General features: G+C 39.7%; 1 protein-coding gene across 3 annotated transcripts; it reads left to right on the top strand.

Moving 5' to 3' along the window:
- Nucleotides 1-361: 361 nt before the first annotated feature.
- On the top strand, nucleotides 362-27,927 carry GNE (glucosamine (UDP-N-acetyl)-2-epimerase/N-acetylmannosamine kinase). Of its 3 annotated transcripts, XM_075725771.1 has the most exons (12): nucleotides 362-431; nucleotides 4,937-5,151; nucleotides 8,073-8,524; nucleotides 10,219-10,371; nucleotides 10,842-11,054; nucleotides 11,736-11,823; nucleotides 12,914-13,124; nucleotides 17,805-17,934; nucleotides 21,331-21,552; nucleotides 22,530-22,712; nucleotides 23,371-23,487; nucleotides 24,773-27,927. In XM_075725771.1, exons 2-12 carry the CDS (start codon nucleotides 4,982-4,984, stop codon nucleotides 25,006-25,008), a joined length of 2,175 nt encoding a protein of 724 aa, XP_075581886.1. In that variant the 5' UTR covers nucleotides 362-431; nucleotides 4,937-4,981; the 3' UTR covers nucleotides 25,009-27,927. The 3 variants fall into 3 exon arrangements, with proteins under 3 accessions (XP_075581886.1, XP_075581885.1, XP_075581884.1); XM_075725770.1 differs by lacking the exons at nucleotides 362-431; nucleotides 21,331-21,552 and having other exon boundaries at nucleotides 4,943-5,151; XM_075725769.1 differs by lacking the exons at nucleotides 362-431; nucleotides 10,219-10,371 and having other exon boundaries at nucleotides 4,943-5,151.
- The last annotated feature ends 1 nt before the right edge of the window (nucleotide 27,928 follows it).

Genomic DNA, 27,928 nt, shown 5'->3' on the forward strand with positions numbered 1-27,928 from the left:
CGGGGGCGCATGCGCCTGCTGCAAGGGTGGGTGCTGGGCGGGGCGTGCGGGGCGCATGCGCGAGCGTGCGGGGGGCGGGGCATGGAGCGCGTGGGCCTGCGCGGTACGTGCGCGGGCCTGCCGCAGGGCTCCGCGGGAGCGGCCGTACCCGTGCGTGCGTGCTCTGCAACGCCCGCAGGCGGGGAGCTGCGCGGGGGTCTGGCCCGGGGGAACAAAGGGAATGGCCGCGGGCGTGGGCGTGGGCGCGCGCGCAGGTCGGGGAGAACGGACGGGGATGTCCGCAGAGCGGCGCGTGCGCACTTCTGCCCGCTGGCGGTGTGCGGCGGGGGTGACCTTGCGCGCGTGCTTAACGGGCGTATGAGGAAAACGGCGCTGCACGGGGACGTGTGCGCACGTCTGTGTGGCGTGGCAGGAGGACTTCCCGTGCCGAGGTGTGTGCTAGCGCATGTTGGGGTGCGCACCGCGAGTGGTACTTTGCAGGCGTGGAAGGAAGGTGGTTGGGAAGGGTAGACCCTGCGCGTGGGTAATAAATGTATCCGTGTACTTAAGAGGTGCGGAGGGTGTGGCATCCCACGTACACGCAAGGAGGCGGGGCAGCGAAGAGGTCGATTCCGTTCCTGCGGGGAAATGGTGCGAAGGGTTTCTCGTCTCAGAATGGGGTAATATGTGCACAGGGTGATACTGAGAATGGTTTTTCCACTCGCACAGATGTGTTCAGGGGGGTCGTTGAAAGACTTTTATATATGGTCGCCTGCATAGGGCTGCAGGAGCAGGTCCCGGATGTGTGTGCACCTACAGGCGATGTGGAAGCAATGGTACCGTGGTAAAGAAGGGTGGCATGAGTACATGATAGTACATGGTGTGGGAAGAATTTTGGGCAGAATAACCTATGTGCATACAACATAGCAAAGCCAATGGGAAGATTGAATGACTCCACAAGCACACTGGCATATGCAGAGTGTAGGGATTATAAAAAGGAGTATTCCAGGCTCTTTGATTTTGAAAATCATCACTTCAGAAATGTGAATGTAGAATACACAGGTGGTATCATTTGTTTGTGGAACACTGATAAAGGAGTGTCTCATGCACTTGGAGACTGCTAACAGAAATAGTTGCTACTTGGTTGCTGTAAAATTTGGCCCAGAATTTCCCAGTCTTAGAAAGTCCCTGAACCTCTAATAGTCTAAAACCCTTCAGGTGGGATATGGAAGAGCAGTACACCAAAACAAATAGAGATTAATTATTTCAAGTAGTCCTTCACGGAGCACTGTTTTATTTTTTCTCCTATCTGCTGAAGATAGTACTAAGGTGGAAAAGATAGACCTTGGAACAGGAGGATCCCAGAGTAGAGAAAGCTGTGTAGATCAAACTCAGTATATCATCGAACACCTAGAAACTAAGAGGCAACTGTTAGTGATTAATTATTTTAAAGATTTCAGTGAACAGCTCTGAAAAGATGATTAGCTTGCAAAACCTGTTAATACTAAAGTCATAGTGGCAACAAACTTATATAGCTAGGGCATCACAGCTCTGCTGTAATAAACATTATACTGTTAATGGTTGAAGGGACTTTGCCATTACTTTTTGACAGTGAATACTAATACACTGAAAATACAGGATTTTCTTTGCCTTTACAGGCTGAGAATGGGTTGGAGTCAAGACAGGATTCTGTCCGTTTTTAAACTGTGCTGTAGAAATACATCACCTTTCTTTAGAAATCATCATCCAACTTAACCTGAAAAACAATACACTCGTTTAATTAGTGGTAAATTTTCCCCTGTAGTTAACACTTACATGGGATTGTTATCAGCCCTTTTGCTAGGGTAAATATTTTGGTTCTTCAGAAAAACACCATGTTAAAACTGACAGCAGTAGAAAAACTTGTGTCTGCACCAAAGCCTGTGTGTGGCTTAGTTGCAACTTTTTGAAACCATTGTGTTACAGAGGTTTTAGGCAGTATTAAAAGTAATTCTGCTTTGGGACTTACTGAAACCTAATGTTAACAGAAGTTGAAATGCACAAAGAGTATGAATTGCTTTTGATTCTGGTTAGTTCATATACCTTTGAAGTATCTCCACATCTACCTCTGAAATTATTTCAAGAGACTGTTACTGCAGCCAGTTGCAACTGTAATTAAACATGATCTGTGTGGCCAGAAAGATGTGTGATCTAGCGATTGAATTCTGGTAGATCTGAAATTATGGTACTACATATCCATGAGAGTTTATTTTTTTTACAACTTACAGACTTACTATTTTAGGAGATGGTATTTTCTGGATTTGGATTGAAAGGTTCTAGAATTTTAGACTGCTTGAAGATCAAGGAGGACAGAAAACCATTCTGCTTAAAAGCCTGCTTTGCATAAATGAAAAGATAACTGCTTTGTCAGAGGGGAAGTGATGGTTCTAGCTCAGGCAGGTAACTTCGAGTAAGCAGACTTTGGGTAAGCTCACTTTTGTCACTAACTTATTCTGAACCCTTTTCCTTTGGCTTCTCAGTTTGTATAGTTTAGCATACATATGCAGCAGTGGCTGACTTGGAAGAGTCTTGTGAGAGGTTTGCTTCTAACTATACTAAGATGCAGTTTGAAGGACAAGCTTATAGGGATCTCAGAAGTGGCCTTCACATCTTGAACATGACTTTATGTGAATTAGTAGCTGTTTTTACATACACGACGGGAACCATCTCCAAAAAGAGCTTGTTTTAGAAATGAGAAACCAGTGGTTCTGTTAGATCTGAATCTAGCTAGTGTGGTGTCAGGTTTCACTCAGTGATACAGGATAACATGCTCTCTGAGCTACCTTTATGCAGCATCTAGAATCCTGCAAAGTACTCTCTCTACATTTTCAACATGAGGTACTGAATTTCTTACATACATTTAAAATATTTCAAGCCTGTTGGACAAAAAGAAAGACAAGATTAAATTAAAACAGCCATCATATATGCACAGAACTGCAGATGTTTTCAGCAGTAGGAAATAATTAATCTGCCTGAAGGATTATCGTCTGACCCTTTGAAAGTGTAAAATAGTGATTAATTAACATACTACTTTTGAAGTAAGGTTCGAATATAAATTCAAATGAAGGGGCTCAGTGTAAACCAAATAATACCTATTAGTTTACGGCTGAATCCATAGAACTCAGCTTAATTTGTCATGATAGTAATCAAATGCTGAAATTCCATACTGTGTCTATTCTACTGAAGTTGGTTTGTGTAGCCATAGCTGCTTTGCATGAGTAAGTGAGAAATGCCATTTCTTATGAGCTTAGTCGTGGCAGCCATCTTTGCATTTTGCCACTTCACTTTCATTCTGAAAGCTAGCGTAAACTACTCTCTCAGGAATCATGGTTGTTGGAATTAAACTAGAAGAAACATCATGGCCAGTCACAGTTTTGCAGAGCCATAGTGGATTACAAGTGGAGGCTAGAAATGTCTCTTACCTTTGACAACTTGGGATAGATTCCTGATCACCCTAACATGACTATTATACCAAAAACATTGTTTCATTTTGTGTGGTAAAACCTAAACTAATCTGTGTTAAAAACAGTGAAATCTTTGAAAAGTTACTGAACTTCTTAAGTTTCATAAAAGTGGGATGTCACAATAGCCTTTCTTTTAAAAACTTACTGAAAAAAATTAAATGTAATATAAAAGGAGCATGAAATTGTATGTCAACGTTGTCATGCTTGTACAACAGCTTCTCAGAAAGAGCTTCCCTAGCTGTCAAAGCCAGTAGAGATTGATACTGCTCTATCTGAGTGAGAGATGAGGAATCCTTGTGCATTAATCTGGAAAAAGTTTACTTGCCATTAAACTGCAACAAAAATCTGACATAATGTTAGATTTCATACCGAAAGGATGGTACTTACTTAAAATCCAGTTATTTTCGCAAGAACAACAAAAAACTTATAACTGGTCTGATACTCTCTGCTGCCAACTTAGTAGTTTCTGTTTGGAGGGAGAGGAAATTTGGGTTATTTTGGGGGAGTTATTGCTGTATCCTTTTTTTAATAGGCTTTTCTTTTTCTCTAAAATGTTTTTTCCAATTGCTGAATGAAAAAAAAAACACCCACAAAAAAACCAGCAAGGCAAAGTGGTAAACAGAGGATGGTTAAACATTAAAAATAATGACATAATCAGCTACTAAACAAGCTGTAAAATTGGATTAGAGAAATCGTCTTGTTGCAGTAACTGTTGACGTTGCTTGTAAAAATACTGGGTTTCTCTTGCATTTCAATTGTCAGAAATCCTTTTTTTTTCCCCCAGTAGCCTCCAAATTGCTTGATGATCATCATCATCCTTATTTGTCTACTTGTCTCCAAAAGTTATTGTCTTACTGTAACCTAATATTGTATTATTGAATATCTTGATGCACTTTGGCCTGCAAAATATTATGGAAGGGTTTACATGTCAATGTTTAACTCACTTTACATCACCAAAGTGTATTTAACAGATAACATAAAGTGACTTGGGCAAAAACTTTCTCTTTTTGTTCACAGAGTCTGTCAGTGGATGGATCTTTTAGCAGTTTGTTGCATTGTGCGGTTTTGGAATATGGGATTTTTTTTCTTTCACTTACTAAGGCGTCAATACTGTTTCTACTTACAGAGAGATTTCCATCCAAACAGGAAAAAGTAATTTTACTGTTTAATTACAGCTGAACTTCATAATACTTAAATATTGTTTATGTAGAATTTTTATATATTATTTATAGAAATGGTGGTATTAAAATTAAGTGAGTTTTAACTAAAATAAAAATAAATCTGTCCTTTTCTAAAGTCTTCTAATGATATGTACTGCAAGGTATCAGTTGTCTGTTATCAGTGGGTGAGTTAGTATGTGTCCACAATTCTGGGCATTTTTTTATGCTGTGCATGAAGTGTACCATACTATAAAGATTATTATTAACGCTTCTCCCCCTCCCCCATTATTTCAGGAAGTGTATTTCAAGAATCTTTCAAAACAGAAACAAAAGGAAGTCATGGAGAAGAATGGAAATGGAAACAACCACAAACTTCGTGTTTGTGTTGCTACTTGCAACCGTGCTGATTATTCAAAATTAGCTCCTATTATGTTTGGTATTAAGGCAGAACCACAGTTCTTTGAACTTGATGTCGTAGTGCTTGGTTCCCACCTGATAGATGATTATGGGTAAGGTGAATTTTTGTATCTGCTAATCTGTTTCTGGGGTGTTAGCAATAACATGAATGTCAGGTAACAAAGTCCTTGTCACTGTGAATGTCAGGTAACAAAGTCCTTGTCACTGTGAATGTACACAACAAAATCTTAAATGTATTTTTTTCAGATTTTATTTCATTTTGCAGCTCCTCCTGAGATTGCATATTTCTGTTTTTTTCCAGCCAGTCTTGGAATTTTAAAAAGTTTGGTGTAAATGCTGTAATTGAGGTCTTGAACAGGATCACAGACTATATGAAGTGAGAAACTCAGTTCATTCAGGTTTCCCTAAGAATCTGGTGATTATCAAGTGAAAATGTGCTACAGTTTTTATTTTTCACAGAGGAAAGATAGTCTTCAATCATTTTAAGTTGCAGCTCTTCCACTTTGCATAGTTACTGGAGAAAGTGCTTATATATTCCATATCCCAGGGGAATACTGTTAGTTCTTACTTCCAGGATTGCAGAGAAAGGAAAGGGTGGTTGTCTCTTTCTGACAAAATGAATAACTGATAGATATATTAGATATGGTTTGGCAGAATAGATTAGGGTCCCCTCTTGTAACACCCTATAAGAAGTAAGCGGTCAGATCAGCTGCCTGGGAGGATGGAATGTCTTGGTCCAAATCCCTTCCTTTGGAAGTACTTCCCACATCCTAGGGGAATATTCTCTTACTGGGGAAAAAGCAGAAATGTCCTACATATTCTTGTTGGGGATGCAAGCTCAGGCTGCATTTACCAGATTGGGCCCAGTAAGTGAAATAGATAGGAAAACACTTGCAAGTCAAAATCAGACTTTAGTGTAAGGCTTGCAGCATATCAGCATTGTTGAGCTTTCAGAAATGTTATGTGTATCTTCAAGTAAAGACACTTTTTGGTCTTTCCAACAATAAATTTTGGCACTTTTTAAGTTAGGGTGTGAGGAAGTTTGATTATCTCAAAAGTACTAAGACAGGAGGTTTCACTGCTGCCCATTCTTCGTGTAGTGCTCTGTTCCTTGCTTTGTACTGGACATTTCCATCTAATAACATGACATGACAAGGTGAATTCAACACCACAAAACTAACCTGATTTTACAAAAACAAAACAAAAAATGCCAATCAAACTTCTGGCAAGCCAGGTTAGTATGTTGAATTGCATCCTGTCTGATTGGAGAAATAAGGTAATCCCATTTCGTTTGCTGAAGAGGAGAGGCATGGCCCTGATTTTTGTATAGTTCTGAACTCTTTGCTGTCTGCAAGACTTGTGCAAAGTAATATGAAATACAGCTTTTCCAATTCCAAGGTGTTTAACACCTGTCTTTCTGATGTGAATGATTTGTAATGCACAAAGCAGTAGACATTTTCATCTGACAAATGTTGTTGCTGTTGGTTGCTTTGTGGTAAGTATTATTAAACCCTAGTACTGCTTGGGGTTTTCCTCAGGACCTAGCCCTGCATTCCTTAATCTGCAGGATCCTAGAGAATTAGTGGGTCCTCAAAACATATGTGTTCCAGTGATTTGAGTAGGGTAATCAACAGTAGCAGACTTCAAATGGTAGTGATTCTGTGAAATGTTTCTTAGTGAAGCGTTTGGAGGATAGTAAAAGAAACAAACCACCAATAATGCAGTTTTGTTTGGTCCCTAGATTTTGACCTTTCAGAAGGGAAAGAATATAGAATAAAAGAGAAGAAAGTTTTTTGAGATAAATGCACATAGCAGGGAAGAAGGCAGGTCTATGAACGGCAATTGTAAGTGGAGTTGGAAATGTAATGCAGTTTACGCTATAAAAATCTGAGCCACTTCGCTCAGTCACATAAAAAGGATTTGCCTTTTAAAAAAAAAAAAACAAACCTGACAAGTTACTTGTAGGAATATATCCTGTGTGTTAACAGCAGTAAGCAGAATTGAGTAGATAGATAGGGTTTTCTTTAGTTACGCAGAATAGAAATTGCTTCTTTACTTGAGCTGGAGCACTTTCTAGTCTTTGCTATCTTTGCTCAGATTGCAGATCATGAGATTTTCATTTGCAGAATGTGAGTAGCAGAGTGGATTTAATGAAAATTAAATCTGATTTAAATCAGTTTAAAAGTGTAATCCTTTGAGTAAGACGGTGAATGTGTCAGATGTGTTGAAGACAAAACTGGAAAACTTCTGGTATTTTTCCCTCTTATTCCAGCCAGAGTGTGCAGACTACGTAGGTCAGGTTTAGTGAATGTGGAAGACAGGTAATCTTACACAGATGTATGATCTTTCATATTTCAAATACATAACTGTAAACAGTAGCAATTCTCAGTATTCAGGAATGTTTTAACTTTCTCATTATGGAATGAAGCTTGTAGTATGCAGGGAAAGCCTTTTTTCTTCAGTGCGAAAGCCTGTTTCCTTTGAACTTAAGGCCTCTTTGTGGAGTGATTTCTTAAGTCTACAAGTATGTAAGTCTCGATACAACTCAAAAACAGAATCTGAAAAATGGATGCTAGCTGCAAGATGTTTTCCTTGAACATGCAGGCCTCAGCTTTGCATCATATTCTGTTGTATTTATACATTTGTCCAGCAAAGTCAACATATTGGTGAGGAGTCAACATACCTTTCCTGAAAGGAAATCATGCCATACCTATTCTCCAGAAGGCTCTGCAAACATGTGAACAAGGAGTTTGATTTCTGAGGGTTTCCAGAACATGTTCAACAAGGCTCCTCATTAAAGGTGTCTAGAAAAACTTTATGCTTGGCATATGAGGGAAGATCTTCATATGGATGAGAACATTCTGTTAAAAACTAGTTTTGTCAATGAAGGAGGTGTAATAAGCAGGCCCTTGTTCAAACCCAGTACAGCTATCTAATATGCAGTTATTTTGTCAAGCTATGTTGCTGTAAAACCAAGTTGTATTTACTCTAACCCTTTTCCTCTTACCTTCAGTAATACCTATCGTATGATTGAACAAGATGACTTCGATATTCATACAAGATTGCACACCATTGTGAGAGGGGAGGATGAGGCAGCTATGGTGGAGTCAGTGGGCCTTGCATTAGTCAAGTTACCCGATGTCCTGAACCGCCTGAAACCTGACATAATGATAGTTCACGGGGACAGATTTGATGCTTTGGCCCTGGCCACATCTGCAGCCCTGATGAATATTCGCATTCTTCACATTGAAGGTGGGGAAGTCAGTGGGACCATTGATGACTCTATCAGGCATGCTATAACCAAACTGGCCCATTACCACGTGTGCTGCACAAGGAGTGCAGAGCAGCATTTGATAGCCATGTGTGAAGACCATGACCGCATCCTCTTAGCGGGCTGCCCCTCATATGACAAGCTTCTCTCTGCCAAAAATAAGGACTACATGAGTATTATACGCATGTGGCTAGGTGAGCAGTCCATTTTTTATGTTTTTCATATGACTTTCAACACTAGACAAACTTGGTAACTAGGTTATCTGTCTGGGATCTGTTGACCAGTGCCTCTGAGAAGAGTACAGGAAAGAAACAGACGGACTTCTTGCTAGTAAGTTTAAGTTTGTTTAATTGGAGATGATTATCAAGCATCAACTTGCTGCTTCTCAGAAAGATAGGATATTGGGTAATAGTATCTAGTATTTATTTATTTTTACATTTTCTTTTGATCTGTGTTCTACCATGTATAGCTGGAAAGTTAGAAACCTGTCCTAGTAAACACATCTGGTCCTTCGGCCAGATCAAAAAAATACCTTCTTAAATGGGTAATTTTTCTGAATTGAACAATTTAAAAAACAGAACAGTCTTATATGAACAGCTGCTTTGGTGTAAAGGATGTATTTAAATAGAATCAGAGCTGTTCAGGGCTAATCTAAAAAGCATCAAAGGGAATTTATACTATGAACATTCTTTTGAGGAATGCGCTGCAACAGGGCAACATGTGCCTAAAGCTTTTGGTGTTTCATATTCATTTACTTACAAATAATTCCTGTAAACAGTGGGGGTTTGTGTCTGCTTTTTATGTTTGACAAAGCAATCTCCCATATGGCACATTAACCTGTGTAGTTGGAAGCTGGAACCTTCTTAGATCAGTAGGTGAATATTTTGCAGTTAAAAGTTTTTTTTTCCAAATGTACTAAAACAAGTATGACTGACTTTTTTAAAGCAATGGGAATGAAGTCTTTGCTTGAGGATGGAGAATCACAGAATCATAGAATGCTTTGGGTTGGAAGGGACCTTTAGAGGTCATCTAGCCCTACCCCCCTGCAGTGAGCAGGGACAGCTTTAACTAGATCAGGTTGCTCAGAGCCCCATCCAGTCTGACCTTGAATGTTGTCAGGGATGGGGCCTCTACCACCTCTCTGGGCAACCTGTTCCAGTGCTTCACCACCCTCATTGTAAAAAAATTCTTTCTTATGTCTAGTCTAAATCTATTCTTCTTTAGTTTAAATCCATTATTCCTTGTCCTGTCACAACAGGCCTTGTTAAAAAGATTCTCCCCATCTTTCCTGTAGGCCCCCTTTAAGTACTGGAAGGTGGCAATAAGGTCTCCTCACAGCCTTCTCTTCTCTAGGCTGAACAATCCCAACTCTCTCAGCCTGGCCTCATAGGAGAGGTGCTTCAGCCCTCGGATCATTTTTGTGGCCCTCTTCTGGACCCACTCCAGCAGGTCCATGTCCTTCTTGTGCTGAGGGCCCCAGAGGTGGATGCAGTACTCCAGATGAGGTCTTACCAGAGCAGAGAACTGACAGAAAACCTGAGCAGCTTCAGGGCTTTCATGTTATTCCAGATTTACACTGGTGTGAGAACAGGCTCTTGACTCTGGAATAGTCTTGCAAAGCTTTAGATGTAGGCCTGCAAGTTAACAGTTTGTTGGGGTTTAGGTAGTGGTCTCTAAAGATACAAGACTTGCTTAGAGAGGCAAATAACAAGCTAGATTCTCCTGGTACTCCCTTGAGTTTTATTGTAACATTGAAATTTATGTTACATACCCCATTCAGTGCCTTGACTGTTCAGGTTTTCACACTGGTAGTTTCAAAAGTATGTCCTTCCTTCCTCTTCCTATTCTATGCCAATAAAAAAACTTTTCTTGGGCTCCATTTGGACAGGTGAAGATGTCAAAACCAGAGATTATATAGTTGCTCTGCAGCATCCTGTAACCACAGATATTAAACATTCCATAAAGATGTTTGAGCTGACACTAGACGCACTCATCTCCTTCAACAAGAGAACACTTGTTCTATTCCCTAATGTGGATGCAGGTGAGTAAAATACCTTCATGACAGAGGGACACAAAACAGATTGTCTTTAAAGCATACATTGGTTCTTATGGAGTGCTTTTATCCCAGGACCTCCAGCCAGATGGAAATAGCTGGATGGTTGCAGCATCAGGTGTGCATCTGCTGCAGCCCCATGCTGCATGTCCTCCATTGCTGGAGGACACTTCAGCTTTTCAGTGTGGAGAGGAAGATGAAGGGAAACTATGTGACATGTAGAAGAAATATTAGTGTCTCTTAAATTAACTAAAAACTACGAAAGGATTTTTGCAGTGGATTTTGGGATCAAACTTGGGCTTACATGCCCAGCTCTGCAACTTACACTGTGAGGATAAAAAGAGAACAAAACCAACTCAGAGCTGGCGACTCAATGAACCTTAGTTCCTTTGCATGTTTGGACTTTCAGTTTAACAACAGACCTTGAATCATTTATTCTACCTCTTATTTTTCTGTAGGAAGCAAAGAGATGGTTCGGGTGATGAGGAAGAAGGGCATTGAGCATCATCCCAATTTTCGGGCAGTAAAGCATGTCCCTTTTGACCAGTTCATTCAGCTAGTTGCTCATGCTGGTTGTATGATTGGTAACAGCAGTTGTGGTGTCAGAGAGGTGGGAGCGTTTGGTACACCTGTCATCAACCTGGGGACACGTCAGACAGGAAGAGAAACAGGTACATGTTTGCTTAACTAATTTCCTCATGGTTCTGAGGTTTTTTTGTTCTATAGGATGAAGTCAAATGAATGCTTGACAGAGGCCACCTTGCAGTATCAGCATGACATAATTTTTGACCTACTTTAAAGCTTTGCTTTTGCTATTCCTGTATCATGTTAGTGCTGCTTGTGTGTTTTACGTAACATAATGAGGCTTTTATCTATAGACAAGTTAAAATGTGTCTCCATTTGCAGTGGATTGCATTTAGCAAAATAGGCAACTAACTAATTTCCTTTATAGCTAGTTTGATGTTTGACATGTATTAAAATATCATTTAAAAAATATGAACTCTTTACCACTTCAAGAAGTAAATTTCACAGATACGCAGATACAATACTAATAGCCATTTACCCCATGTTGTCGTTCGTGCATTTTAAATTTAATAATACAATTCTGTTGAAGGGTAATATTCTACTCTCTAGTGTTTTGTAATGCGTGACAGCGTATCATAGGAGTCGCCATTGCTTTACTGGGAGCAAGGGGACACCCATAACTGATGAAGAGTGATGTTGGTCTGGCTGGAGTCTTTCCTGCTCAAAGGAAAGAAAAATAATTATTTCTTCATTTCTAAAGCAGTTCTTATCGTCTAATGTAATTTAAGGATCTGACCTATCCTATTATGTTGACTTTTGTTATCTAGGTGAAAATGTTCTTCATGTTCGTGATGCTGATACACAGGATAAGATTCTGCATGCTCTACAGCTGCAGTTTGGTAAACAGTATCCATGGCAAGTACACTCATCATGCTTCATTGGAGGGGACATTAAAGCAGTAGAGTAAAACGCATTTAGTCCTGAGGTGGTTCATCATGTTTGATTGGAGTGCTTTTAATGCACTAGTCTGAGGTTACAAATTAGTTTTCATTTCACATGTCTCATTCAGAGTCATAGTGCAGTGTCCAGTATGCAGGTTAGTATTTGAAGAGCAAAATGTTACTAGTAATGTTTTGATATAACTAGTAATTGAACATCCAACAGAAAGGCAAGAGGCCAAAATTCGTATGTTAGCTTAGGGTAGCATGATTAAGAGAGCTTGTTCTATAGGAGCAGCATGGGGGAGAACATCCTGTCTGCCTACTTCTGACTTGTACCTGAAGGACACAGTACTTTATAGATGGATTGACCTCAGAGCATGATACGTAGTGAGTCCAGAGTGCAAGCTTCCAGGGGAGCTGCAGGATTATAGCAAGACGCTTTTCATTATTCTTCAAATGTACAGTACTGACCCTCCATTCTTTAACATGTATGTTCTTACAAACTTAAAGAGATTGTCTAATTAAGGACAAGAATTAAAAGTATATTTCTTAAGAGCCTCAACAGAGTAACAAAACTGAATTCTGTAATACCAAATGTCTGACACCACGTATGATGATATTTTAAAACCACATGTATATGTTGCAAACTGACATAAATGTACTGTTTTTTTATTATGTAGCTGTCATCTGTGATGCGTGCATCTTGTCCTCGATATGTAGTACATACATAAACTTTCCATAATTTTAGACTTCTATTATATGGGTTCTTTCATTAAACTCTTAATTCTTTTTTTTTGGCATCATTAGCTTTCCAGTTTTCTACATTCCATGTTTCATATTCCAATATGGAGCTAATGCCCAACTTGCACAATCAGTTGTGTGACCTTCAAACTACAGACACTACCGTATCCCATGACAGACTTGAGTGGTGTGAGCTGCAGTATTGTCATAGTAGCCATATCATAATTTTGTAATGACACAGTGTTACAGCCTTCTGTCATATAAAGAACTGTATAGATCACAGTGTAATTTCCAATTAAATTGATTTTTTTTTCATATTATAGCTCAAAAATATATGGAGATGGTAATGCTGTTCCAAGGATTTTGAAGTTCCTCAAATCTATTGACCTCAAAGAGCCATTGCAAAAGAAATTCTGTTTTCCTCCTGTCAAAGATAATATCTCTCAAGATATTGACCATATTCTAGAGACACAGAGTGCTCTGGCTGTGGATTTGGGTGGAACAAATCTCCGGGTAGCAATTGTCAGTATGAAGGTAAATACTCTGTTGTGCTTTTAGATATTCTGCAAACTCCATTGGGCTTTGTGGTTTTGTTCCTACAGTGGGCATATGAGCTTATGATGCAGAAGAGCTCCAAAACAAAGCACTCCTACTGGCTTTTGCTGTTGAGGGGTAGATTTTTCCCTCGTTTGAGGCACGTCTCATACAGTCTTGATACAATTTGCCTGCTGGCTTGCTTATCTAAGGCTGCTGTTAAACTAGCAAAGGCCATTTTCTGGTGCATGGTCCTAGCTGCTCCCTCTCTGTCTGAAGTCATACACAGCTCGAAGAATAGGACAACCTTCAGATGTGTTGGTTTCCTGTAAAAGGTGACTCGGTTCACCCTGCAGCTTTTTATATGTCAAGTAAAAAAAGGGAAAGGCTCCAAGGGCAGTCTTTTTTGTTCCCCACTGCCTTACACAGCCCTGTAATAGACACACAGAACCATTTTGGACAACAATCATCATCTAGCAAAGCAGTTTACTGAGGGAGGATTCATGGTGGATGGGTTCAGGATGTAGAATTTTGCATCTCTTCTACCAAGAAAATAGCCAGGAATCAAAAAATTCTCAATATCTTCCTGCATAGAAGCATAATCAGTGAGACAGTACCAAGCCTCAGGTGGAACAGTGTTCACTGTAGTGCATCATACCACAGAGCTGTAGACCGATAGGAGAGAAAATAAGGAGAAAACCAACAATAATTATTACAGACATGGAAAACAGGGAAAGGTTGAAGAAACTAGAATTGTTCAGCCTAGAGAAGAGGAAATTGTTGGGGGCGGGGTGGGGGTGGGGGGAGAAGCCTTCAGATATGTAGAAGCCTCTTCCAAGAAGAGAAAAATCAGATTCACTTGTGCATGAGCAGGTAGTAAAGTATTAAAACAGTAGAAGGGAAAATTATCTTAAAGCTTTCTGTATTATGCAGCTTAGCTGTCAATGCAAGAGAAGGCTGGAATAGACAGTCTGGAAGGGTATAGTGTCTTCATTGCTGAAATAGTAGGAACTGGCTTAGAAAGGTCTCTTAAAACCAGCTGAATTATAATTGATCTTGCATTGGAAAATGGTGGTGGATTTGAGTTGTATGATGATCTTGTAAAATTCTTACCAGGGTTTTTTGTTTGGTTTGGTTTGGTTTTTTTTTTTTAATTGTGTTGACTGTGTCCCTTGTATGAAGAGAGGTGCTTGATGCTTTAAATGATGCCTACCATCACCAGAGTAAGTAGAATTTGATACATATGCTAGCATTCCTAGAGTCTTCAAAGATTGAGTGAGTTGTGAGTGTGAAGTGCCTCTCTTCCTGTAAAAGTAACTAATTTGAAATAGGCTTGAAGTTACAGCCTTGTAAAGGCTGTATGGAGAGATGTTCAGGTTTACTTATACTATGTGATTTAATGGTCTCCATGCTTAGAAGTTCATCAGCGCATTTCTCTGGTAATGGCATGGCAGGAAGCTTTCCTTTGCCTGCATCAGCACTAATAAGTATGTATTGCTTGCATAGCTCTGCTGTAGGCAACTTATTACAAATATTTGACAGCTAACTTAGAAAGGTGAAGGTTCATACCTGGCAAACGTAACAAAAACTGAAGTCTTAAAAAACAGCAAGTGAGGCTACCAAAATGGCATCAGTATCTGTCTGGTGCCAGATCACTTGCAAAGGTGTCATATAGTGAAACAAATAAACATGACCATCAGCTCATTATCCAGATCAATGAAAAAGCCACAACATTTCTGTTTAAACTTGTGAACTTCAAGCTTATGGGATAAAAATTACTTGGTGATGGTGTAAAAATATTTGAAATAATTATGATCCAGGTTGATAAATGAAAGGATAGTCAGGACTGAAGAATTTTGAACTAATTTAGATACCCATCTTCCTGTTTGGGGGGGGGGGGGGGGGGACGGACGACACCATAAAAATGCTGAACTCTGCAGCACTTTAAAGATGTGAACAAAAATGTTCAGAAGTCTTTGGCTTTTGTTCTCAACAGTATTGGACAATTACACCTACCATTACACTGCATATTTCCAGGTATTCCATATTCCAAGATCAGTTAGACATAGTTACCCAGAAAGAAAAGTAAGCTGCCTGCAGGAACATGAAGGGCTATGTAAATTGGCCTGATATGGTCCAGAATTTTTGCATTCATTTAAAAGGAGATGTCTGGCAGATCTTTAAGGTCTTAAAGAAAACTTTTAAAAGTATAACTTTTTTAGAAGTGAAATTGACACCACATTTTCTGTCAACAAAGCCAGGAAAAAAAAGAATTTTAAAAAATCCTGTCCGTTTTGCAGAGTGTAGCTTGAGGTGGCATTTATGAAAGTTGAAATGTTAGCAAGTCAGAGTGAAAAGGATCAGACTTTCATAAGTTTACAACAGATGTAAGCATTTAACAGGAAATGGCAGAGTTGAACATGTAGTTTTCTTTTCATGAAGAAAGTAACTGAGTTTTCAAATACTCCTTCTAAAAGCTGTTGTGTCTTCTGATAATGTTTGCCGCAGCCTTGTCTTCCAAAATAACTTTGTCTCATTCCCCTCCCTTAATGGAGTTAAGTCCAGCTGGCAGCCAGTCATGAGCGGTGTTCCCCAGGGCTCAGTTTTGGGGCCAGCCTTGTTTAATATCTTTATCGATGATCTGGATGAGGGGATTGAGTGCGCCCTCAGTACGTTTGCAGATGACACCAAGCTGGGTGGGAGTGTCGATCTGCTCGAGGGTAGGATGGCCCTGCAGAGGGACCTGGACAGGCTGGATTGATGGGCTGAGGCCAACTGTATGAGGTTTAACAAGGCCAAGTGCTGGGTCCTGCACTTCGGTCACAAGAACCCCATGCAATACTACAGGCTTGGGGAGGAGTGGCCGGAAAGCTGCCTGGCGGAAAAGGACCTGGGGGTGTTGGTTGACAGCCAGCTGAACATGAGCCAGCAGTGTGCCCAGGTGGCCAAGAAGGCCAACAGCATCCTGGCTTGTGTCAGGAATAGTGTGACCAGCAGGAGCAGGGAGGTGATTGTTCCCCTGTACTCGGCGATGGTGAGGCCGCACCTGGCATACTGTGTCCAGTTTTGGGCCCCTCAATACAAGAAAGACATTGAGGTGCTGGAGCGTGTTCAGAGAAGGGCAACAAAGCTGGTGAAGGGTCTGGAGCACAAGTCTTATGAGGAGCGGCTGAGGGAGCTGGGATTGTTTAGCCTGGAGAAGAGGAGGCTGAGGGGAGACCTTATCACTCTCTACAACTACCTGAAAGGAGGTTGTAGTGAGGTGAGTGTTCGTCTCTTCTCCCGTGTAGTTAGCGATAGAATGAGAGGAAATGGGCTCAAGCTGCACCAGGGGAGGTTTAGGTAGGATATTAGGAAAAATTTCTTCACGGAAAGGGTGGTCAAGCATTGGAACAGACTGCCGAGAGAGGTGGTGCAGTCACCATCCCTGGAAGTGTTCAAAAAACGGGTAGACATGGCACTTGGGGACATGGTTTAGTCTAGTCTACCCTTGATTGGTTTAGAGTGGCCTTGGTAGTGTAGGTTAATGGTTGGACTGGATGATCTTAAAGGTCTTTTCCATCCTAAACGATTCTATGATTCTATGATTCCCTCTCCAAACCAAAAGTGAAGAGGAAATGAAACATCATAAAAATCTGTAAACCCTATTGCTGATGTGGTGCTGAGATGGTGGGATCTAATAGTCAAACCATTGACGTCTTCGAATTTTCTATTATTTTGGCAATGACTCAGCCATGTTGCATATAGACTGTCTTTGTTACTCCTTTTTGCTTAGTTGTATTAATACACTGCTGTTCACTTAGATACTGGGGATGTAATAGGGAGCATAACATTGCTGAGCAGCATATCTTCTGCAGGTTCCTGGCCTAATCCTGCAATACTAACATTACATTAAGATTAGTTCCTTAGTACCCACAGATTCAGGCATGCATAATGAATGCTTTCATTACTACTGCATGACTCCTAGGGTTGAAAATAATCCCTTCCTCCTGAACCCTCCCTCCCCCATACAACATATGTCACAGTAGATGGTCCTCCAGAAATATTTCAAGTGACTCAGAAGTATAATTGCTTAGCAGAAAAGTTATTTCTGAAAGGATAGTAAATTTTTCATTGAAATTTCTAGCGTTGTTCTCTGGCTGACTCTCCTCCTGCTGGTAAAATAGCAGTGTCTATGACACCATGCAAAACTTCCATGTAGTCAAACTGAAAACATTTTATTTTTCAAGCACTATGGGTTTTCTGTCCTTTTTAGCAATTGCTACTCTCTTACTTCCTTTTTTAACGCTTTATAATACAGAGCTTAAGTGCATTGCTGTATGACAGTTTACTCCTAAGAATAGTTCCAGTAGCTCTTGTGATATTTCCCTACACAATCCACATGTTCCTTAAAATACGTATTTTATTTCAGACAGGATAGGTTGAATACAGAAGCAAGAATCTAATGCCTAATCTTGCAAACTTGTCCCCCAGAGTTGTCAGGAATCTTGCACAGAACAGCCCATAGGACCAAGATCTAAGGCATGCATCTGGGGTTTTTTTGGTTTGTTGTTGGGTTTGTGGTTTTTTTTGAGAGAGAGAACTCTCCATTTTCAAGTTGACCTGTAGTTTAAATTGGAAGAGAAATGTCATCATGAAGTACATTTCTATGGGGTGTGTTTTGTTGTTTTTAATTTCTAGGGTGAAATAGTTAAGAAGTATACCCAGCTCAACCCTAAAACTTATGAAGATAGACTAGAATTAATTCTAAAGATGTGTGTAGAGGCTGCATCGGAGGCAGTAAATGTGAACTGCAGAATTTTGGGAGTAGGTAAGTTAACAAATATTAACTTTGCCTCTTTATCTAAGTTTTTCAACGTGAAATCACTACTGATTAATTTTAAACACCTTTCTAACATGGATCTTGTGTATTTGAAGCTCTTAAACTATATTCTTAACAGAAAAACTTGTTTAAATGTCAGTGAAAATGAGAAGCTGACTAGAAATACTGATGTTGCCCCAGTCTGTAACAGCCATGAAAGCAACTATCTAAACTATATCTGAAATGTGTGGTGTATAGATTTTGTGGATTTTGAAGCTCCCTGCAGTCTCAGAATTGTGAGTCAGATGCTTAGTGTATATTGAAACAGCTCTTGAAACAACTGCAGCTAAGTCAAGTTTCCTCTGTTGTCTGTAAGCCTTTCTTTATGGCCAGGATTAACTATGCAGCAGAATCCTCAGTTACACTAGGGCAGACTAAAAAGGCTAAAATGTTAGATTAAATTTGCAGCTAACAGAGACGAAAGCAGCCTTTTTGTTGATGTCTGGTTTACTTAACGCTGTAGTAGAGTTCCAGGTTAAATTGTGTGTTTATACCAGACAGGACTTTTTCAGTTTAATGATCACTTGGAGCTTTGCTATTAGATATTACAGTTATTTATGAAGGTGTTGATTAATGTGTCCTGGATTTTTCAGGAGGACATAAAATCTTCATTTTAGCTGAGAAATGCTCCAAAATAAAAGTAGTTTGCTCCAGACCAAAACTTACTTGAATCACACAACAGGAAGAAAAGTTAATTTGAACTTCTTTTAAAAGTATTTTTCAAGACAATGTTAGGTACACAAAGCCGTAAGAAGAGAAATGTCAGACCTTCAAATCAAATCTTTAAGACTGTCTGTTGGGTAATAAACATGATGTCATCACTCAAATTATTTTATTGTGTCCAAATGCTAGATCTTGAAAGCCTCATAGTTCCTGTAGAAAAGATGGTAAACCCTGCAGTAGTCACTATTGCAAGTATCTAAGAACAGTTTACAGTCAGCTATGTTTATTAGGATAATAAAACCATAAACTAGTTTATAGAGGTTTATATATGGGGGAAAAATTTTTCCTTTTGTTTGTCATTTTACAAGAATTACATTCCTGTTTGTTCTTCAGCCCCTTCCATTCTGTGACTGATTGCTTACTGTTCAATTACTGAGTAACGAGGGGAAAAATTGTGATACAGAATAAGGAATTTCTAACCTGCCTATTTTTGTTAGCTGCTCTTTGCCTTATTCAGACTCATAGTTTGAATCACAATACTAGCTGAAATTGAAAGTTCTGTTTAGAGAATAATTCCTATCGAAATAATTAATGTATTAGATTCTAGTCATTTCATTAAGGCTAGTAGCCATAAGATGGAGAGTTTCTATAACTTTGGTGAGATTTCTGCAAGACTGAGCAGAAGGGCTAAACTTAATCCTGGATGTTTTATCAGTAACACTGGCCTTATTCCAGGTATCATAAGTAAGGGTAAAAGTAATAAAGGTTGGAAATGAATAAGGAGAAGGAGCTACTAACAGACAGCAATGAAAAAAGTATTTTCCTCCTTCTAGTCCTATAAACTGCTGTCAGCACTCAAAATACTAGCTACATGAGCAAAACTTCAACTGAGGAACTCCCACTAATACAAAACAGGTTTGCAGGGTGATCAAAAAGTAGGACTCTGGGAAAAAATCATAATTTTCAACATCTTTTTGTCTTGATGATCAAGTAAGTCTTGATTGCAACAGCTCTGCAGTTAGTTTCAATTTTGAGTTTTTTGCTGGGTTTTTTTCACTCAAAACAAAGCATTTGTATTAAAAACAGCTTTATGAAAATGAGGGAAAAGTAAAGACTATCAGGCCCAAAGAACACTAGCAGCTGTTACTGAGTTCTTTTTTTACTGTTACACAAATTTTCAACCAAAGGAGGCACAGATCTATACACAAATATTGCATAGAGGTACTTGTGCGAGTTATCTATTTACCCTTTTACGCAGTATTTAAGTTATCTTTCTGGAGCTGATGGTAGAGAAGAGAGGATGAAGAGATAGCTTCTGCTAATTCCCATCATTGTTTACATCAATTACAGAATTATGGCATTTAGAAGCAGTAGACATGTTCTACTAAGCTATTGCTGAGTTAGCAAATAAGTATTAAATAAGGTTTTGTGGTAATACATTTGGTTCTTAAAATCCTAGGGAGACCTTCACAGATTGACATTGGGAATGTCGTTTCTATTAGGTACTTGCTGACAGGTTCTCAGATTATTTGCTCTTTACACAGTGAGATTTTTGGGGGTCTTACAGCTTTAACGTTAAATTCAGATACTTGTCTTGTAGCTTTTGTACTGCTTTCTATTATAATGTTAACCCTGGGACTCTTTTTTCTTAACATCTTTAGATAAGTGACACAATTCGATAATCTCTGTACAAGAATAACAGATAAAATGTTCAAACTTTGTCTAGAGCTAAATACTTCCATAATAGAGTGGTCTGCTTTTCAGAGATCCTGACAGACTCCATCAACTTTGGAAGCCTCTCCAGCTAGAGAAAAGTGGTTTGGCTAATAGTGCCTATTATTAGCCATTATTCCGTTCAGTAGACAAATGTCTGAACACAGTCTTGATTCCCCTGGAGGTGGTGGTGGGGGTTCCCCCTGGAGGTGGTTTGGTGGTTTGTTTTCTTTTTTTCCTCCCTGGAAGTGGGTGGGGTGGGGGGTTTCCCCTTGAGGGGTTTGGGGTTTTTGTTTTCCCCTGGAGGTCCATCCCCCCATCCTCCCCCCCACCCCCCAGTGGTTTTTTCCCTCCCTGGAGGTTCTTTTTTGTTTGTTTTTTTCTTAGAGGTTGTTTGGAGTTGTTTGGTCCATGTCCCGTCCCCATCCCATCCCCCCCAGAGTTCTGGGTTGTGGTTTGGGGTTTGTTTTGTTTTTTCATTCTGGAGTGCATTTTTAACTAGAAATTACTACTCAAAGTCCAGTCATTATTTTAGTTATTCTAAACCTTGAGTTACAGCAAATTTCAGACACTTCTACTGTTCCAGGGTTTGAATAATTTATTTTGTACAGTTTGCTGTTGTATGTCTTTCATACATGACTAAAAAGAAACACAAGTATTAAGTGATTTGCTGCAATCTTGCCTGAAGTAGGAACATTAACTCTCTGACCAACACTAACCGTTACCCATCTAGTTATTCTTAAGATACTGGGTGCATTGTGATTAGAGCAGTGGAATTCTATGAATTGTCTTTACATGTCAGAAATTGCACTGCCCATAATACTTAGAAATTTTTACTTTCGTGCTCTGCTTCAAAGCCTAATTTTAGAAATAAAAATACTTGTCATTGCAAAGAGAAAAACAGATCTCTTACTTAAAGTATTATGCAGACTTAGTTTTGATTTTCTCTCCTCTATTTTTGGGACTTAGGTATTTCCACAGGGGGACGAGTAAACCCCCGAGAAGGAATTGTGCTTCACTCTACAAAACTCATTCAGGAGTGGAGCTCTGTGGATCTCAGAACTCCAATATCTGATGCTCTGCACCTGCCAGTCTGGGTGGACAATGATGGAAACTGTGCTGCTCTAGCAGAGAGGAAATTTGGTCATGGAAAGGGAATAGAAAATTTTGTAACACTCATTACTGGTACAGGTGGGTATGTTACAGTTCAATGAACCCAAAGTCAAAATACCAGCACCATCATTCAGAGGCTCAGCTGATTTTAAAAGCGTAAACACCACCACTGTGCCTGCAAAACCCTAATATATTAGGTTCTTAAACCTATCTGTTTGTTTCTTTCAGGGTACTCTTTAATTTATTAAGGCAAATGAAACCTTTTGCATAGTATAAGCTTCTTGATAAAAGAAGTTTTGCTGATAACAGCTATGCAGGCAAACCATTTTTTTCAAAATGAGGAAAATCTGAGCAAGTTTAGCTGGAATAATTTTGCTTTTTTCAGCTTTATAGCTTAATTCTCTTCCAGCTGCAGAAATACAAGTCACATCAGGCTACATATCTAGAAGATAAGCAGCTGAATACGAGAGATGATGCTTATTATATCTCAAATGCAAATGTGGGGTAACTTTTCTCCATTGTTAACTATATAGTCTTTTTAGAATGGTGGCAATAATAACTAGCTGATGAAGTTCCACCCAGGGTTTGGGAACGGGCAGCAGAGGATTGCAGATTTAAGTGTCCTGGCTCTTTAGCACACAGGTGTAACTCTAAATACAGCATTAAAAAATCAGCTCTGAAATGCAAAATTTTAAGGCCCCTTGAAAGGTTAGTTTTGTGCATAAAGAGCATGACTCACAAGCTTAAAAGATGTCATAGTAGTTCAGAACTTTCCATAGGCTTTTTAAGAAAGGAGAAGCATTATATACTATTTTGATACATATGTGAATAGGAGGGAGCTATGAGCTTGCTTATTAGGTGCGTCGAACAGAGAAGAGTTCTTCAGTAACCAGTAGTTTTTGGTTTCCAGTATAGAAGACCACTGATGCACATATTGTATCTCATCTGTATTACAATAAGCAAATGTCAGTGTCCTGCAGAACTGGGGCCTTTAAAAATTGTTTTGGTGTTGTTTTTTTTTTTTTTTTATTGTAGAAGTTTTCATATCTTTGCAGGAATTGGAGGTGGAATCATTCATCAACACGAATTGATCCATGGCAGTTCTTTCTGTGCTGCTGAGCTTGGGCACATTGTTGTATCCTTAGATGGACCAGAATGCCTGTGTGGGAGCCAAGGATGTATAGAAGCATATGCCTCTGGAATAGCATTACAAAGAGAAGCTAAGAAACTGCATGATGGTATCTATGTACTTTATTTTTGAAAACATGATTACTAAATTGCCGTATAGGAAGAAATTTGCAAAGATGGTATTAAGAAAAACAGACCTGCCATCTTTTTCTAGGAGGAGATGAGAATAGCTGTACAGGCAGCCAGATAGGATTCCTGCATATGGCCAACCCAGGAGCTGCCACAACCTGCATAGTACAATACAATTCTCTTTCAGTGATGGCAATACCCAGGCAAGCCACACTTGGAACCACTGGTCTCAAAATTACCAGAACCATGTAGTAGAGTTTAGTCTCTCCTTTTTAAGCATGCTGTAAGGTAATCTGACAGGCATTCTCTGAGGTTTCGTTTCACAGTGACTGTCTTTCAGCAATAGCTTCTCAGTCTTGGATAAGTTTGAGAACATTTGTATTTTATTTTATTAACTTTTGGGGTTGACAAGACTAGTGAATTACCATACTATAACTGTTTAAGTTTGATGCCCTGCTTCTCCTCCTAGCAGTACTGAATAATATGGTTATGACCACTTTGGCTAAACTCTGGGATTCAGGCTTCAGTGTGCAAGTAAAAGAAATGTAAAGATCTTAACTGCTTGTTTGTCACCTTCCATTTCTTGACTTACCACATCACCATGTTTTTCTCTTGGCTTCTCTCCTCCTCTTCAAACAGAGGATCTGCTGTTAGTAGAAGGAATGTCAATGAAGAAGGAGGAGGTTGTTAGCGCTGCGCATCTCATTCAAGCAGCTAAACTTGGGAACACAAAAGCAGACAGCATTCTCAGAACAGGTGAGAACGTAGCCCAAAGTGTGGAACCCTCCCATGATTAGATTCTTGGGGATACAGACATGGTAATGCACTGTAGCACTACAAACACAACTCTACACATTGAGGACCTCTCTATATAAAATTACTAATGGTAATGAAATGTTAAATATAAATGTTGGAGAAAGTGTGAGCAGAAGTGTGTATTAAGTCTCTGTTCCAATAAATGAGAAGATGAAAAGTTTCTGCAAAGATCAGTTTAAAAAAGTAAGGTCTCAGCATTCTTATATTGGAAAATTTGGGGACATTTCATTGTAGGCAAGTGAATGGCTAGCCTAAACAAGCAAAAGCAATTTACATATGTCCTGGTTTCGGCTGGGATAGAGTTAATTTTCTTCCCAGTAGCTGGCATAGTGTTGTGTTTTGGATTTAGGATGACAATAATGCTGATAATACACTGATGTTTCAGTTGTTGCTAAGTACTGCTTATGCTAGTCAAGGACTTTTCAGCTTCCCATGCTCTGCCAGGTGCACAAGAAACTGGGAGGGGGCACAGCCAGAAGAGTTGATCCAAACTGACCAAAGGGCTATTCCATACCATGTGATGTCATGCTCAGTATATAAACTGGGTGGAGTTGGCCAGGGGGCAGCTATCACTGCTCAGGGACTGTCTGGGTATCAGTCGGCAGGTGGTGAGCAATTGCATTGTGCATCGCTTGCTTTGTATATTATTATTACTATTATTATTATATTGTTATTACTACTACTACTATTTTACTTTATTTCAATTATTAAACTGTTCTTATCTCAGCCCAGGAGTTTTTCTCACTCTTCCGATTCTCTCCCCCATCCCACCAGGGTAGGGGGAGTGAGTGAGCAGCTGCGTGGTGCTTAGTTGCTGGCTGGGGTTAAACCACAACAACATACTACTTTACATGGGATATTTTACTGTTCTGCTAGCTTTAAACACAGTCTTCTTCCTCATACATAGCTGATAGCACTAAGATGGCAGAATAATGCTTTCCTACTTTCTCTTAGCTTACAAGAGTGGTAATGCATTGCTTTGTCTTTCACATCCATATCTTTGGATAATGCATTACTGTGCAATAAAATTGCCCTTTTTTTCTTATGAAAGAAAAATTAATGGCAAACTCATATTGTCTGATAACATAAACTCAAAACTGCCTGCCATATGGAATAGAACACTTTCCTGGTAGTGTCATTTGCTGCTAACAGACCTATTTCAACAACTGATGCTTAGACTGCTTTGAGTATTCTGCTTTAATTTCTTTTTATTTTATCTTTGCAGCTGGGACAGCATTAGGCCTGGGAGTTGTGAACATTCTGCACACCATGAACCCCTCTCTTGTGATCCTTTCTGGAGTTCTAGCTGGCCACTATGTTAATGCTGTCAAAGATGTGATAAATCGACAAGCTCTGTCCTCTGTTAAAACTGTGGATGTGGTCGTCTCAAATCTAGCAGATCCTGCTCTTCTTGGAGCTGCTAGCCTGGTACTGGATTATACTACACGTAGAATATACTAGGTACCTGGAAGAATTACAGAAATGGACTATTCAGATTCCTAATGGGTCGAGGGAATACTTTGCCCAAAATTTTTCTTTGAGAGCAGCTACTGAATCAGAGTAGTGTTCTGAATACTTAGTGACTACTTCAGCATTTCCTAATTGAGGTATTATCTTTTTGTATTTTTCCTAAGTTTCATCTGACTTCATAGGAACTAATGTGCAATTCTGTTGTTTTTAATCACCTCTGTTGGTAAGCCCATACGTTGCTTTAAGTGCATCTGAATTATTTATGAGCATATCTTGATGTATGGTGGGTAATATATGTATGGTGTGTCAAATTAGAGCTAACATTTGGGGATCCATATCTCATTTCCCAGCTATGTGAAATGAGAAGTCTAAAATGTGACCAGCTTTTCAGTTTCCAGCCTTCCACCCACTAAGTAACTATGATGTAATCACCAACAGCAGGTAGTGATTTCAGTGGGTGGAAACAAGGGAAGCTGCCTCTACAATCAAAAAGGCTGCATCTAGAAATTGTGGTTGATGAAGGACTTGGTAGAGGCAGTTACTTACTACATCATCTTTAGAGGGCAGAGTCCCATTTTAGAAGCTTTGCATATGAAGGAAAAGGTCACGGTCTAGTGAGCTTATAGCCTGCAGAACAGTCCAAACAAACTGACAAGTGTAGCAGTGAGCATCTTTGTCTTCTGGCTATGGCCAATGGCAAATTATTTGGATTTGATTGTTGGGGGTTTTCTCAAGGGATTTAGTCTACTACGTTGTCTGCCAAATTAGTAGAGAGGGGACTGTTTATTCTTTGGTAGCCAGTTAGCTGAAAGTCAGCTATGTGGCGCATCTGAGCATAAAGACTCTACCTTTCAAGAAATCATAGAATCATAGAATGCTTTGGGTTGGAAGGGACATCTAGGTCATCTAGCCCAACCCCCCTGCAGTGAGCAGGGACAGCTTTAACTAGATCAGGTTGCTCAGAGCCCCATTCAACCTGGCCTTGAACCTCTACCACCTCTCTGGGCAACCTGTTCCAGTGCTTGATTACCCTCATTGTAAAAAACTTCTTTCTAATGTCTAGTCTAAATCTATTCTTCTTTAGTTTAAATCCATTATTCCTTGTCCTGTCACAACAGGCCTTATTAAAAAGATTCTCCCCATCTTTCCTGTAAGCCCCCTTTAAGTATTGGAAGGTCGCAATAAATCTCTTTTACTGCAGAGTGACATAGTGCATCTCCTCAGCAGTTCTAGTGGTTGCGGGTACACTGTTCTTTTCCTGCATTCACCGTCAGCTTGCAGGATGGAAAGTCAAATCTGAGCCTTATCCTCACCTTCAAGACATTCAGAAGCCTGGGAGCAAAGTATATAAAATACCAATGAAGGCTTGTCTAGGTTAACATGGTTTATGTTTCTTTAGCTAGTCCTTCTTGATATATAGCTCTGTCTTTATCCAGCTGGTTTTTAGCACACTTCAAGCTACTGTAGTAATGACTATTTGACGTAAGGATAAACTGAAGAACAGACCCATCTAACTGATAAGCTATCCCAGAAAGAAGATACCTGTGGAGGAACAGTCACAAGACCATCCTCTGGCCTGCATTTAATGGCCTATTTCAACATCTAACTCAGCCACCACTGATGATATTCTCAGAAGCCCAGTAATGTACTAGTACAGGGGAATAAAAGGGGCTATTTCCACACTCAAACTTCTCCAACCAAAATAAAACAACCTTCTGCAACCACTGCTCTGTGCTGTTCAATAATCTTGGACTGAATAGATAGATGTTAGTGTAGTGAACCACTCTACTGGCTAATTCTGGGATATCATCTACACAAGTTGCCTTCACTTCATCCTCTCTTCTGCAAGGAATACTTACTGAGAGCTCACATCTTCATAGCAGACTTTAGAAACACCACCAGATCTCCTTGATATCTCCAGGAATAATTGCACAGCCTCTATACCATAGTTTTTCTCAGAATCAGCAAATACTGGCTCTTAACTGTTTGCAAAGCTGTAGTAGGCTTTATGTCACCAGGGGTTCTTAGTTCCTTTTCCTATGTGTCTTGGTTTGACTTGGTGATTCCCAGTAACTTCAATAGCAGAGCAGTAGCTCCACAAGTAGGTCAAGGAGAAATGAGCTTTGCTCTATGGTGATAGTAGCTCAGGTCAAGAGTAACAATACTGAGGTTCTTACAGAGAGGAGCCCTGTTATTTGATGTTTCCATCCTCTAGCATTACAAGGAATGCCTGACTAAAAGTGGGACCAGGCTTTTGCTTTCCAGACCTCCTGAAGCTAGGATATTTTTGATATCTCAGAGTCCAGATGTGTTTTTCCCTGGCAGCTGAAAGGAGGGTGCGGGCATAGAGAAAACATGAAAGACTAAAACACATTTGAAAAGTTTTACTTTAAACACCTTTAATGTCTAGTCCATTAAGAAAATGTTTTTTTAAATGCTTTTGAAAATGTTTTTTCTGTCAACTGGACAAGAACCTGCTGCATATGTGCAAGTGGTGCAAAAGTCCTTGCAGTTTTCCCTGAGAAGTTTGTGGGTTTATAAAATCAAAAAGAATAAAGAATCATATTTAGTAGCATAATAGTGATTTTCACTTGTTTGTTTCTCCTTCCTCTGCTGTTCAGAAACCTCCTTCCCACTTCAGGCACTGTACTGTGTACCACAGATTTTGTGGACACTAGCTCCCAATTGTATCCAATTCCAGGGGGAGCAAACATAAGACATTCACAGAACATCTGCAGTACTGTGGTATCTGGTTACTTGATGCTGGCCCTATGTCTGTCCTTTAGAGCAGCCCATACCATGAAAGTCATGGGCTCCAGTGAGGGCAAACCAGCATTTATATCTGTACTGGGGGGGAAGAAGGGGAGTGAAAGCACAAGACAACAGCTGAACTCTCTTTCCCCACTATTAC

Source organism: Pelecanus crispus, chromosome Z (genome assembly GCF_030463565.1).
Source record: "Pelecanus crispus isolate bPelCri1 chromosome Z, bPelCri1.pri, whole genome shotgun sequence".
Classification (NCBI taxonomy): Eukaryota; Metazoa; Chordata; class Aves; order Pelecaniformes; family Pelecanidae; genus Pelecanus; species Pelecanus crispus.